The sequence below is a fragment of the Bison bison genome, unplaced genomic scaffold, assembly GCF_000754665.1.
Source record: "Bison bison bison isolate TAMUID 2011002044 unplaced genomic scaffold, Bison_UMD1.0 scf7180017864535, whole genome shotgun sequence".
Classification (NCBI taxonomy): Eukaryota; Metazoa; Chordata; class Mammalia; order Artiodactyla; family Bovidae; genus Bison; species Bison bison.
This window is the reverse complement of record NW_011495084.1, coordinates 6,259,451-6,274,106: the sequence shown is the minus strand read 5'-3', so window position 1 is coordinate 6,274,106 and position 14,656 is coordinate 6,259,451. Positions and strand designations below refer to the sequence as shown.

The following is a 14,656-nucleotide window of genomic DNA, read 5'->3' as shown; positions in this document are numbered from 1 at the left end:
GGGGATGACAGAGGATGAGATGGCTGGATGGCATCACTGACTCGATGGACGTGAGTCTGAGTGAACTCCAGGAGTTGGTGATGGACAAGGAGGCCTGGCGTGCTGCGATTCATGGGGTCGCAAAGAGTCGGACATGACTGAGCGACTGATCTGATCTGATCTGATGTAGAATGTTATACTATCTGAATGAAAATATTAGGCAATCAAATAATTAACTGATTTAAACTTATTAATAATCTTTTAAAATAGAGAAAATATTGAGGACCAATAACAAAACATTTCAGACTATCTGAACAAGACTGAACGATTTGGTCACAGTTGCTAACAAACTTACTTTAAAGAAATCAAACATTGAAAAATTTGAAATCTACGCATTTCCCTTCCTCAGTTCCTTTTGCTACGTCAATACCATGAATTAGGTATGTATCTTATATGCAGATTTATACTTTTACTAAATATACATATCTCTGCAATACAGAATATTGGTCTCAAGGTCAAGATCATATGTCAGGGATACAACAGCATTCTCTTTTTTAAGACTTCAGAAAAATAAAGTGAATGTTTGAAAGTGAAAGTTGCTCAGTCGTGTCAGACTCTTTGTGACCCCATGGACTATACAGTTCATGGAATTCTGCAGACCAGAATACTGGAGTGGGTAGCCTTTCCCTTGTCCAGGAGATCTTTCCAACCCAGGAATTGAATCTAGGTCTCCCACATTGCAGGTGGATTCTTTACCAGTTGAGCCACAAAGGAAGCTCTCAAAAAGATAAATGGGCTTTTAAGAATCTTAATGGTATAGTCTCACAACACTCTCTCAAAAATATCTATGAGTATAGTCTTTGTTAACTGGAGTAAACTTAATAAGCATAGGAAACAAAATGTTTGAAAAGAAAATCATATTGGTGGAAGCAGTGTCAGTCTGAACTGAAAAGAATCAAAAATAAAATGTAACTCTAGCATCCTGCCCCCAATCTTCTATAAGAAAGAAAGAGATTGAAAAAAATTCTCAGCTGCAATGCAAAAGAAGGTATGCCTTGAGAATGGACTTAAAAGACTATTGGGCAGAACCAAGAGTCATAGAGAATTATTCCCATGGAGCAGAACCAAGACCTTACTAAGAATGAATGCTACATTCTTAGCTATGGACTAAGGACTGCCATGAGCTTCTTGTTCTCTCCCATACTGAAGGATAAGGACTCTTGTAATTAACTAAGTCTTGGCTGTCTCATGCGAAGAGTTGACTCACTGGAAAAGACTCTGATGCTGGAAGGGATTGGGGGCAGGAGAAGAAGGGGACGACAGAGGATGAGATGGCTGGATGGCATCACTGACTCAATGGACGTGAGTCTGGGTGAACTCTGGGAGTTGATGATGGACAGGGAGGCTTGGCGTGCTATGATTCATGGGGTCGCAAAAAGTCGGACACGACTGAGCAACTGAACTGAACTGAACTGGCTGTCTCACCACCATGCATGGGTGTGGGGGAGTGAAAGAAGACTACCTTTCCCTTAACTTTATAGATCTCTGAGTTGAAAGAACTCTCTCTGAGCAGATCATCTCCACTTGGATTTGATTCAGATAAGAAGATTCTGTGCTTCAATTCCAAGTCTGATGTCATAAGTTTATAAGACTCAGGGGTCTTTGGGACATGAGTCCTTTTGCATGTGGGAAAGATATGACTCATTAGGAACCAGAAAGCAGATTGCAGTAGATTATTATTTTGTAAGCAGTTTCCTATAAACTTCACAACCCAATATTCACACATACTCACAGTCCGCTCCTACTTGAAATGAAAGTTTAGTGAATAGAACATAAGCTAGTATGATGCAGGCAGATGCTTGCTAAGCCCTAATATTGAAGACTGGCTTTTTGGAAAGCTCACCCTGTAAAGATGCCCAAGGTGATGGGAGGGGACAGAGAGAGACATACAGAGGGAGGGAAATTTCAACCTTCCAGTGCCAGACATATCAAAGAATGTATTTGGACATTCCAGCCCCAACTGCAAAGTACATCAGACATCTAGGCAACACAGTATGAGACAGATAGAATGCCCAGAATAAGTCTTGCCTCAATTCATGGCCCACAGAAGTAGAGTAAAATAAAATGGCTGCTTTTTTTGTTTTTAACTTATTAAATAATGTGGTCATTTGTTATGCAACAAAAAGTAACAAAACAATAACTCTGTCACCTACGAATGAAGATAATTCCCCAGGTCATACCACCTAAGCATCTTTCCTATATGGCTCTCACAAATGTTGGCCCTTGATCTCTCTAGACCCTGAGTTACAGGCTATTTTATTAAATGTTTCTTCAAAATTGTCACTTCTTAAATGTACACCTGAATCTGTTTTACATTTTATTATAAAATAAATAATGATAACATAGGACACACCTGTGCATCAATGTACTTCAATCTTTTGCAGTTACTCAGACTGTGCAAGGAAGTTAATCCACAGCGTCGAAGAGACAGAAACTGAAGATTTGGACACTCTGCCAGTGTAGAGAGACTACAGCCTGGCAAATCTTGAAATGTTATTGTTGCAACCTAGAGAATTAAAAAAAAATCAGAGCATATCATTATCTAAATATAATGAAGACAAACTATATTAACCTTGAAAAATTGTTTTAAATTTTTCGTCTAAAAAAAAGTAATGCTATATATTGAAACCCACTTTTATTAACAACTCAATTTCATTTAAGCTATCTGGCCATTTTACCACATTTCTTCCTCTCATAGAATGTAATCTATAAATATATGTAATCATTCATGACCAACTCAAGTTCAAAGGTAATAAACATAGAAGCAATAATAATATAATCATTCATTAGTTTACTCCTTGACTTTTCATCAAATCCATTTTCCTGTTCTTCATGTCTCTTGGCATTATTTTCAGGACTGCACTATATAACCATTTAAGATCTGTGTTTGACAGTATCTTTGGGATACCTGGATAGTATCAGAAGCCATAACAGACCAGGAACAGATTTAAAAACCACCCTGCCATATTTCAACTAGAATAGCTCAACTCTCTTCTAAAAATGAAGCAAGTTTAACTGAGAAGAGATATTACAGAACTTGTAATAAGTAGAAACATGCAAAAGTAACTGAACTATGCAATAAAAACAACATTCTATTATGCTTCTGTATTATAAAAGTATGAACCATCCTTTACTATTGAATAATGTAATATACCCAGATCATATAGAATCTGCAGTATAACAAATCATGAATACTTATTATCATACATTTATAACATTTCCAATTATTGAGATATTACCGTGCACTCACTACTTCATGAAGCTTTTTTCCTAAGAAACTTTTCTCTTTTTAAGTCTTTTCAACTAAAGAAAATTCAACATCAAAGAATGTATTGAACTTTATGGTAGGTATATTAAGGACTACACTTATAGTTCTATGAGAACATATCAGATATAAATATTTTGAGATTACTGAAAAGCATTCCATGTATTAAACTCAGGATCTCTCACCTAAGTAAACTTGGCACAGTAATAATGTAATGATGTGTTGCTTCTTCACTATAATTGAGTCTATGCACTGAAATAAATATATAAACTAAATTGCTTTATAGTAAGAATACTTTCATATTGCCACATTGGGTGTCCTAAGGGCAGATTTCCTATGTACCGAACAACAATTTAAAAATTACTAGCTTTATAGTGTATACTAGCATATATACTAGGGTATAACACGTGCAAAAGAAACTTTAAGTGTTTCATTGAAATTGAAAGCATTATTACTTCAAAAAAAGTTGGGGAAAGCATAAAATTCTTAAGTGTGCAACTCCTCTTCATGTGGAAATTTCCTGTGCAATAAAGTTTTACATTTACATATTTGTGTAAGTGAATGGGAAGATCATACATTCATGGAAACAGAAAGAAGGGATTTGTCTACCCCTTTCTTTAAGTAGCAAAAGCAATATCTGGTATTTGTTAAACATTTGGTGAATGAATTTTCTAGTTTCAAAATGACTTTAGGAATTTCTCAATTACCAATAATCTAAAACAACTTTTGAAACAAATTTCTTTTTTATAACTTTTCAGAAAGAAACATATTTACCTACCTGTGTCAGGATAACTGCTGTGTAATGTCCCTATAATTTGTCCAAAGGAGATACCATAAATTCTATAATTAGAAAACTGATTCTACATTAAAAAACTAAACACACTAGAATCGAACACTTAAAAACTGAAAACCCTACAGCTGCAGCTTTATAGTAACAAATGCTATTCTACCATTTATATTCTCCTGCCCAATTTAATAATATACTGTTTTGTTGTTGGTGTTGCTCAGTTGCTCGGTTGTGTCCAACTCTTTGCAAGCCCATGGACCAGCACACCAGGCTGCCCTGTCCTTCAGCATCTCCCAGAGTTTGCTCAAACTCATCTCCATTGAGTCAGTGATGCCATCCAACCATCTCATCCTCTGTCATCCCCTTCTCCTCCTGCCCTCAATCTTTCCCAGCATCAGGGTCTTTTCCAGTGAGTTGGCTCTTCACATCATGTGGCCAAAGTATTGGAGCTTCAGCTTCAGCATCAGTCCTCCAATGATCAGGACCGATTTCCTTTAGGATGGACTGGTTTGATGTCCTTGCAGTTCAAGAGTCTTCTCCAACACCACAGTTCAAAAGCATCAATTCTTCGGTGCTCAGCTTTCTTTATGGTCCAACTCTCACATCCATACATGACTACTGGAAAAACCATAGCTTTTACTAGATGGACCTTTGTTAGCAGAGTGATGAGTCTTCTTTTTAGTACACTGTCTAGATTTGTCATAGCTTTTCTTCCAAGGAGCAAGAGTCTTTTAATCTCATGGCTGCAGTCACCTTCAGCAGTGATTTTGGAGCCCAGGAAAATAAAGTCTGTCACTGTTTCCATTGTTTCCCCATCTATTTGCCATGAAGTGATGGGACCAGATGGCATTATCTTAGTTTTTTGAATGTTGAGTTTTAAGCTAGCTTTTTCACTCTCCTCTTCCACCTTCATCAAAAGGCTCTTTGCTGCTGCTGCTGCTGCTGCTGCTAAGTCGCTTCAGTCGTGTCCCACTCTGTGCGACCCCATAGACGGCAGCCCATCAGGCTCCCCCGTCCCTTGGATTCTCCAGGCAAGAACACTGGAGTGGGTTGCCATTTCCTTCTCCAATGCATGAAAGTGAAAAGTGAAAGTGAAGTTGCTCAGTAAGTGTCCGACTCTTCGTGACCCCATCGACTACAGCCTACCAGGCTCCTCCATCCATGGGATTTTCCAGGCAAGAGTACTGGAGTGGGTTGCCACTGCCTTCTCCGAAGAGGCTCTTTAGTTCCTCTTCATTTTGTGCCATAAGGGTGGTGTCATCTGTATATCTGAGGTTATTGGTATTCCTCCCAGCAATTTGATTCCAGCTTGTGCTTCATCCAGCTTGGTATTTTGCATGATGTACTCTGCATAGAAGTTAAATAAGCAGGGTGAAATATACAGCCTTGACATATTCATTTCCCCTTTTAAACTAGTCTGTTGTTCCATGTCCAGTTCTAACTGCTGCTTCTTCAACTGCATACAGGTTTCTCAGCAGGCAGGTAAGGGGGCCTGGTGTTCCCATCTTTTGAAGAATTTTTCAGTTTGTTGTGGTCCACACAGTCAAAGGCTTTAGCATAGTCATTGAAGCAGAAGTAGATGTTTTCCTGGAGTTCTCTTGCTTTTTCTATGATCCAACAGATTTAGGCAATTTGATCTCTGGTCCCTCTGCCTTTTCTAAACCCAGCTTGAAAATGTGGAAGTTCTTGGTTCATGTACTGTTGAAGCCTAGCTTGAAGGATTTTGAACACTACTTTACAAGCACATAAACACAATTAAGTTCTAGTTATAATGTGGCAAGCTCTCTAATTGCAGTATAGGAGTGATAGCTGCTTCAGTGTACTTGCTGATGGTGTCTACTTTTGAATATGCAGTATTTCTTGGTATTTCCTCCTCCCTTGTACTGAACATTTAAACATTTTCTGGGACTTCCCTGGTGGTCCAGTGGTTCAGAATCCACCCTGCAATGCAGGGGATACTGGTTTAATCCCCGGTCCAGGAAGATCCCACATGCCATGGGGCAACAAAGCCCCCAAAGTGGCAACTACTGAACCCCCACATCACAACTACTTAAGCATGTGCACCTAGAGACCAAGCTCCAAAACAAGAGAAGCCACAGCAACGAGAAGCCTGTGCCCCACAACTACAGAGCAGCCCCTTCTCGCTGCAGCCAGAGAAAAGCCCGTGTGCAGCAACGAAGACCCAGTGTCAAAAATAAGTTAAGTTAAATTTAAAAAATTTCCTCATGATACAGCAATGTATATTCTGTTGTACTCTAGATTTTCCCAAACATATGAGATCAAATAAACTTTTACACTAATAATTTTGATTGTTGTTAATTTAGTTGCTAAGTCATGGCCAACTCTTTTGTGACCCCCATGGACTGTAGTCTCCCAGGCTCCTCTGTCCAAGGGATTTCCCAGGCAAGAAAATTAAAACTGAAGTGGGTTGCCATTTCCTCCTTCTGGGGATCTTCCTGACCCAGGGATTGAAACCACATCTCCTGCATTGGCAGGCAGATTCTTTACCACTGAGCCACCAGGGAAGTTCAATCATTTTGATACATGCATGAAAATAATCACACAAATAAAATTGCTTTATGCTCTAAAAATTAAGGTCAATATAGAATTATTGCCCATAGGTATTCATCAGTGTATGATCAGCCTGATAAAAGAGCAACTGGGGCATAGTAAATGGTCACTAAATGCTTCTCAAATAACTGAACAAATGCATTATCTTAGCCCTGTGGCAAAACTAAAATATTTATAACATTCATAGTTGTGTTCCCATATTACCGAAGGGTAATATAAAAATATTTGGAAAACTAATATTTTTGGTTTCTTATGAGGTAGATCAGACAGTAAAGTGTCTACCTGCAATGCAGAAGATCTGGGTTCTCTCCCTGGGTTGGGAAGATCCCCTGGAGAAGGAAATGGCAACCCACTCCAGTTCTTTTGCCTGGAAAATTCCGTGGATGGAGGAGCCTGGTAGGTTTCACTTCACTTCATGACTTAAAAATGAACTGTCTCATAGAACCTAGTGAAAGTCACTCAGTCGTGTCTGACTCTTTGAGACCCCAAGGACTATAAATTCATGGAATTCTCCAGACCAGAATACTGAAGTGGGTAGCCCTTCCCTTCTCCAGGGGATCTTTCCAACCCAGAGATTGAACCCAAGTCTCGGGCATTGCAGGCAGATTCTTTACCAGCTGAGCTACAAGGGAAGCCCAAAACAGCCCATGGAATTCTCCAAGCCAGAATATTGGAGTGGGTAGACTTGCCCTTCTCCAGAGGATCTTCCCAACCCAGGAATTGAACCGGGGTCTCCTGGATTGCAGGCGAATTCTTTACCAACCGAGCAACCTAAGACTCATTCATTACATCTTGATAAAATATCACAAATTAGTTTTCCACTTAATCATCTATATTTCCCCTAAATCCTTGACAGTTTTGATAAATAAAATGACCTAAAAGAGCCACGTATTTTTTACAGAGTTCACTCTCAACTGCACTTGAGCAATTCAACCCAAGCAGTGTCACGCATCTACGGTAAACTGTAACTACCAAAGTAACAGAAGCAATGAGTGTTATGCTTTGTGTTAACAAATTTGTGATTGTGCCACAATCTCAAATCTATTCAACCTGGAGAAATAATATTGTTTAAAAAATCAGCTGCAAAGAGACTGAATCTGAGGTATGATTAGTGGCTTAAATGAACGAGAATATAACTTCAACTAAGTCATGCATCATCACACCACCACTTAATTACAGTCTTCCTTGAATGAAGTGAGACATTCTGACCTAAAAGTTAATCAGCCCCTAAAATGTTATCGTCATCCATGCCGTATTGTAAAGCCACAGAAAACAATCCTTAAGCTATACCCCTTTTTTCAGTGGTTATTTAAGGCTAGTTACCATTAGTAGCAAAATACTAAAAAGAAAAATGAATTAGTTAAAGCATTCTGCTAGGGGAAAAAAAAATGTTAGTTGTCAATAATCACTGCTCTTCAGTCATATCCTTCTGGAGTACTATTCCATATAGTAGATGATTCAGCATTTTCCACGTTCTGACTTATTTGATGAAATAGGTAATCATAAGTCCACTGCCATTCTCTTCAGATGTTTGAGACCCACATTTGACAATGACTATTATATACGTTACAAGCCCAAGACCAAATTCTTCACATACAGTATTTGAAAACTCAACAATCCTATAGAGTAGGTATTTCTCTTCCCAGTTTACAGAAAGAGCAAAGTGACACAGCCAGTAAATGGCAGAAAGAAAATATGAACCCTGATCTCATTTGATACATTAGAAATAAAAATCCACAGTAACGTATTTATTTGTTTAATGCCTTTTTGCCTACCAAAGTCAGAAGCATGAGGGCAAAGACAAGTTTGTTTCTGTCCCTTTAATCTAACAATAAATATGGACTTGATCATATGGGATAGATGAATATTTGCTGAGTGAATGAATAAAACAATGTATACATATTAACATTAATGTTTCCCTTTCTAGGTATCTTGCCTATATCAAGAAATCAAATAAATTTTATATTTTGAGCTTAAGGCCTAACTATGTGTATTTTAATCTTAAATCTTTAATCTTAAATCCCTTCTCAGTTCAATTCAGTTCAGTTCAGTCACTCAGTCGTGTCGGACTCTTTGTGACCCCATGAATCGCAGCCCGCCAAGTCTCTCTGTCCATCACCAACTCCCGGAGTTCACTCAAATTCATGTCCATCGAGTCGGTGATGCCATCCAGCCATCTCATCCTCTGTTGTCCCCTTCTCCTCCTGCTCCCAATCCCTCCCAGCATCAGAGTCTTTTCCAATGAGTCAACTCTTCGCATGAGGTGGCCAAAGTACTGGAGTTTCAGCTTTAGCATCATTCCTTCCAAGGAACACCCAGGGCTGATCTCCTTTAGAATAGGCTGGTTGGATCTCCTTGCAGTACAAGGAACTCTCAAGAGTCTTCTCCAACACCACAGTTCAAAAGCATCAATTCTTTGGCGCTCAGCTTTCTTCACAGTCCAACTCTCACATCCATACACGACCACTGGAAAAACCATAGCCTTGACTAGATGGACCTTTGTTGGCAAAGTAGTCTCTACTTTTTAATATGCTGTCTAGGTTGGTCATAACTTTTCTTCCAAGGAGTAAGTGTCTTTTAATTTCATGGCTGCAGTCACCATCTGCAGTGATTTTGGAGCCCCCCAAAATAAAGCCTGACACTGTTTCCACCGTTTCCCCATCTATTTCCCATGAAGTGATGGGACCAGATGCCATGATCTTCATTTTCTGAATGTTGAGCTTTAAGCCAACTTTTTCAGTCTCCTTTTTCACTTTCATCAAGAGGCTTTTTCTCTTCACTTTGTGTCATAAGGGTGGTGTCATCTGCATATCTGAGGTTATTGATATTTCTTTCCTGTTTTTCTACACATATGTTTGTTTCTATCTTATTTTTGATTGAAGCTATGTTTTAACAAGCATAGTAAATTAGTAGCATTTGGTTAGAGCTACTTTAAATTTCGGGTTTCCCTGGTGGTTCAGAGGTTAAAGCGTCTGCCCGCAATGCGGGAGACCTGGGTTCGATCCCTGGATCAGGAAGATCCCCTGGAGAAGGCAATGGCAACCCATTCCAGTATTCTTGCCTAGAGAATCCCATGGACGGAGGAGCCATGTACCATGTTTATATAGCGCGTGACTAAATTACAAAAGGAGCCACTAGGTGGTGCTGTGTTCCAGGACTAAAACAAACTAGCTCCAAGCTGAGTATCAGTCTACAAATTTTCTACTCTAATTCAACTCTACTTTCCCAGATGACTCCATTCTTAGAAGCCTAATAATGCTATCGGCCCCTCGAAAATAGGTTTCAAGATATAAATCAAAGCTCTTCATAGTGCCTTACTGAAGACGATGCACTGAATAGTTTTAATTGAGGAGATCGTTTAAGTACAACTCTTCTCAAATAGGATAAGTATTTCATTAGTAACTTCATTGACTGAGAAAATTCTTGGATACAAAAAAAAGAAGACTCTGAGAAACAAAGAACATATTAGTGATTACCAGTGGGGAGAGGAAAGGGGGGACTAAGTAAGTAAGTAAGCTACAAGGATTTGTTGTACAATACAGGGAATATAACCAATATATTATAATAACCATAAATGGAGTATAACCTTTAAAAATTATGAATTACTATATTGTACACCTGTAACCTTTTGTACATCAACTGGTGGGCTGCTGTCTGTGGGGTCGCAGAGAGTTGGACACAACTGAAGCAACTTGGCAGCAGCAGCATACTTCGATTAAAAATAAAATCTGCCTTATATAAAGATTTTTGAAGTTACATTTTAGAGAACCAATTAAAATTCAGTATGTTAAAAGTATTATAAAATACCTGCTGTAAAGTATCCCAAGGACCACACCGAAGAATTTCTAGTGGATTCAAAGGGGGCATCGTGTTGACTGGGCATTTTATAATTCTCCTTCTTTTAACAATTTTCTTCTGTTGATTTTGCTTGAAAATTTCAAACCAGGGTTTAAATGATGTTATCCAAGCTAGCCTCTTTTCTTCAATAGAAGACAGAAGTGTTGGCTCTATAGAGCAGGCCACTATATTTTCACATTCAGCTGTATTTTCATGACATTCTTCTGGAATTTCTTGAATCTGAGACTTAAGAGAGTTTACTTCTTTAAAAACCAAACAGTTCTTTGCATTATAGCCACCCAAATCTTCACAAGGAGCATCTACAATATAGTTTTGCTTGTTTATTTTGCCTTCTACATTTATCATAGCATCATTAGTGTTAAAAACCAAGTCACTATTCAGAGCACTGCCTTTTGGGTTCTCCTCTGCTTCTTTAGATTTTAAATCAATTTCTTCTTCTTGTAGTAATGTATTTCCCCCTATATCTTCAGATTTTTCTAATTTCAGTGGTACTGGTTTTTGTTTCATTGAAATCACTGAAATTTCCTTTATATTATTTTCTTCATATAATGTTCCTAACTGTCCTGATATTTCTTTTTCTACTTTTTGCATCTTATTCTGTTGGTTATCATCAACTATTTTCTGTGATTCATTGTCTTTTACTTCATCAATTTCTTGATTGTTTCCTAGTATTATTTGGGTTTCTTGTCTCATAGTCTCATTTATGGAAGGTTTCAAGACTTCCTCTTTTTGTACTTGAGACTGTAATTCTTGCGACTGGAACTGTTCTCTGACATCTTCTTTTAGATGCAGGTTTTCCAGTTGGTTTTTCTGATCTCTGTTTTCATAATTCCTTTTTTGCTTGACGAATTCTTCTGAACATTGTACTGCTAGGTTCTTTTTTTTTTCTTCCACTTTAAATACTGCCAAAATTGCTTGGCTTGACATAGATTCTTTTAATTGCACTTGGACTGATTCTTTCAATACAAGCTCTCTATCTACATTTTTTCTCTTATCTGACTCTTCAGCTAACCAAGGGGAAGCATCTTCCCACATTTTTAACTTTCCATCCCCTAGCCATTTGGCTCCAACATCCTTATTCTTTGATGTATCCTCAATAGATAAATGTTTGGCATTATATTCTCCCTTCTTTAATGCTCTACTTATTATTAGCTGTTTTCTTGTAGCTTCTCTCAATATCAATTTTTCCATCTTTAATAGTTGCTCCCTTTCTTGTCTCAGGATGTTCTTTTTTCCCATATATTCCTTTTCTCTCCTTTTCCTTCCCTCTTGCATCTGCTTTTCTATCTCTTCTTCTATTCTTTGTTTCTCCTCTAATCTTTTCCGTTTTTCTTCTTCTATCTGTCGTATTTTTGCTTCCTTTTCCCTCCACTCTTGTGCTTTCTTTTTCTTACTTTCTATTTGTTCCTTTATGATTGGGCCATATTTTTGGTAGGCCACAAATGCTTTATATTTAGCTTGAATTTTTACAGCTGCATTATGCTGCAGTTTTGACAAACGCATTTTTTCTTTTTCCTGTAGGTCTTTGAATTTTGTTCTTTCTTCTTCCATTTGTAAATGTAAGTTTCTAATAAATTCCTAAAATAAAGTAAGATATATAGTAGTTAGCATATGCTAAATGTGAAATATTACTAAAGTATCATATGTAATATAGATTAAAACAAATACTGAAACTGAAATCATAATAAAATCAATAGAAAATTTACTTAGAGGAACTAAAGTAATTTATTTAAAAGGGCATATTGATTTTTTAAAATATTTAGGAACTTCTATCAATTTAGTAAGCTGATACTAATATTAAGACTGTACTTGAAATTGGGGAATTGAGGAATTCTTTGATGATAGAAAGCATATGCAGTCAGAAGGACATAGAGAAAAGGCAAGAAAAGCCAAAATCTAAAATTTGTGTAGGAGAAAAGGACTTCAAACTTTATAAGACGGGTGTTCTGATAAAACTGACCCCTAGAGTGAGCAGCACAGGGACTGCAGAAACGGAATGATTTTTAAGTTATAGTATAAGGAAGGTGAAGTAGTAGATACACATTAGTCTAGTTATATATCTTATCCTGTCTATTAGGAGAGCTGACAAGCCCATAAAGCACTAAGTGAAGTAATCCAGAGTTGGGTGAGAATATCATTGTCACTAAACTCCTAAAACAGAAGTAAACAGATCAACAAAATTGGGCAAATATGCCGGGAGCCGGCTGAGGAGCTCTGCCCGTGGCAAAGGTCACGAGGAAGGAGTCTCGGCATACGCAAAGGCAAGATCGAGCCTCAGGAGTCCCCCTGGAAATTCTCGAGCATCTATCCCCAAAACCAGAGTCTGCCTACTTTCTGCTTTGTGCTTTCACCTACACCTCTGACTTTACGGGTGGCTGTCCCCCACTACCTCTCTCTGAAAAAAGAGTTAACTTACAGCTCCAGTTAATAATTCCTGGGTGTGACAGTGTTTCAACCTACAAACTCCTTTGGAAGTCCTCTAGCCTGCCTGAATAGGTTTTTCCGGCCAATTGTGATTGTTCAGAGCCTCCCAACTGTGAGAGGCAGGAGATGTTCTAAACTGTCTAAATACAGATTCCTTTGAGCAGTTAAAAGATTGATTAGAAACTGTATTGGTGAAGGGTTTTTCACTTGTTGGGCCAATGTTTGCTGCTAAGTTTCCATATCCCTTACCTGCTGTGTCCCTGGCAGTGTATTGATTAATATACTTGGTGTAAGTAGTAGCTTAATGTTTGTAACCTGGGACCCTTGAGTTAATCCTTTTTCTTGTTATAGCCCACCACACCTTTGCTCTGTAGGAATGCAACTTTATCTAATGCTTTTGGAGGGTGGTGCCTGACTAATCACCTTTAGAGAAAAATAAGATTTCTGAAGAAAGGGTCTTAAAATGTTAACAGGCCTCCAGGCCAGAAGATGATGCAAATCACCTAAGCTTTTGCATATGATAAGTTTGCAGGAAGAAAGCCTGGCTTGCTGCAAGACTCTACCCCTTCCCCCATTATCCTCTATGCATAACTTAAGGTATAAAACTACTTTGGAAAATAAAGTGCGGGCCTTGTTCACCGAAACTTGGTCTCCCCATGTCGTTCTTTCTCTCACCTTCTGGCTGAATTATTCAGCCTCTTTTCTCCACTGAATTTCCTCACTGAGCTATCCTTATTTCAGCCTCATTTCTCCACTCAATTTCCTCACTGAGCTATCCTTATTTAACCACTCTTTATATCTTTAATTAACATTTGAATAAGCTGTTGTTTCCTGATCGCCGTAGCCATCTCCCCTTTGAATTCCCTGGATCCACCAGGGCTGGACCCCAGCACAAATATTTAGAAAAACTAACACAAATGATGTGAAGTGACAAAAATGCTTCAATAAGCAAAAGGAAGGTCCAATTTCTGAGAAAACTATTTAAGTAAAAGCTAAAGATATGTTTAAGAAAAAATGTTTAAATAAGAATCTCATATAAAAAATGAAATGCAAGTGCCCAAATAAAAATATATGACTCACTCAAACAAACAAAAATCATGATAAAATTGTTGAATAGCTAAATGCCTAAACAAAACTTTAAAATTAGATGCTTCCCAAAACAATATACAAAACACAAAGTTATGAAATATACGACATTCAGGTGTAAAGGCATTCAACATATGACTAACCGGAGTTCCAAAATAAAAAAACTGAGAAAAACTGAAGAGAAGAGAATCATAGAAAAATGTTTTCTAAACCAAAAACAAAGGCCTTCAGATGAGTCCATTTCACACACACACACACACACACACACACTCACACTCACACTCACACACACACAGTGATGGCTCATATAGTAAACACTAACAATATTTCAGAACACTAAGGAATATAAGCTCTATGAAGGCAGGGATTATTTCTGTTTTATTCACTGCTGTATCCTGAGTACTCATAGAGAGGTACCTACCTGGCACACAGTAGAAAACCAGCAAATATGTGTGGATGAATGCAAAAAGTGAAAAATCTTAAAGCTTCAAAAGAACTTAGTAAACGAGCATCAGATTTGCGATCAAAGACGGCACGTGCTTTGTGTTTGCTTAGTCGCTCAATCATGTCTGACTCTTTTGAGACACTATGGACTGTAGCCCACCAGGTTCCTCTGTGCTTGGGGA

General features: G+C 38.0%; 1 protein-coding gene across 2 annotated transcripts in view; it reads right to left on the bottom strand.

Annotated features, from left to right (window-relative positions):
- LRRIQ1 (leucine-rich repeats and IQ motif containing 1) overlaps positions 1–14,656 on the bottom strand; it is a 205,296-nt gene that overhangs the window by 170,668 nt on the left and 19,972 nt on the right. For both annotated transcript variants that reach the window (XM_010832036.1, XM_010832037.1), the window contains exons 8-9: positions 10,470–12,098; positions 2,393–2,545 (exon numbers count right to left, since the gene is read on the bottom strand). In XM_010832036.1, the coding sequence (XP_010830338.1) occupies positions 2,393–2,545; positions 10,470–12,098 (1,782 nt within the window). The remainder of the gene's footprint in view (positions 1–2,392; positions 2,546–10,469; positions 12,099–14,656) is intronic.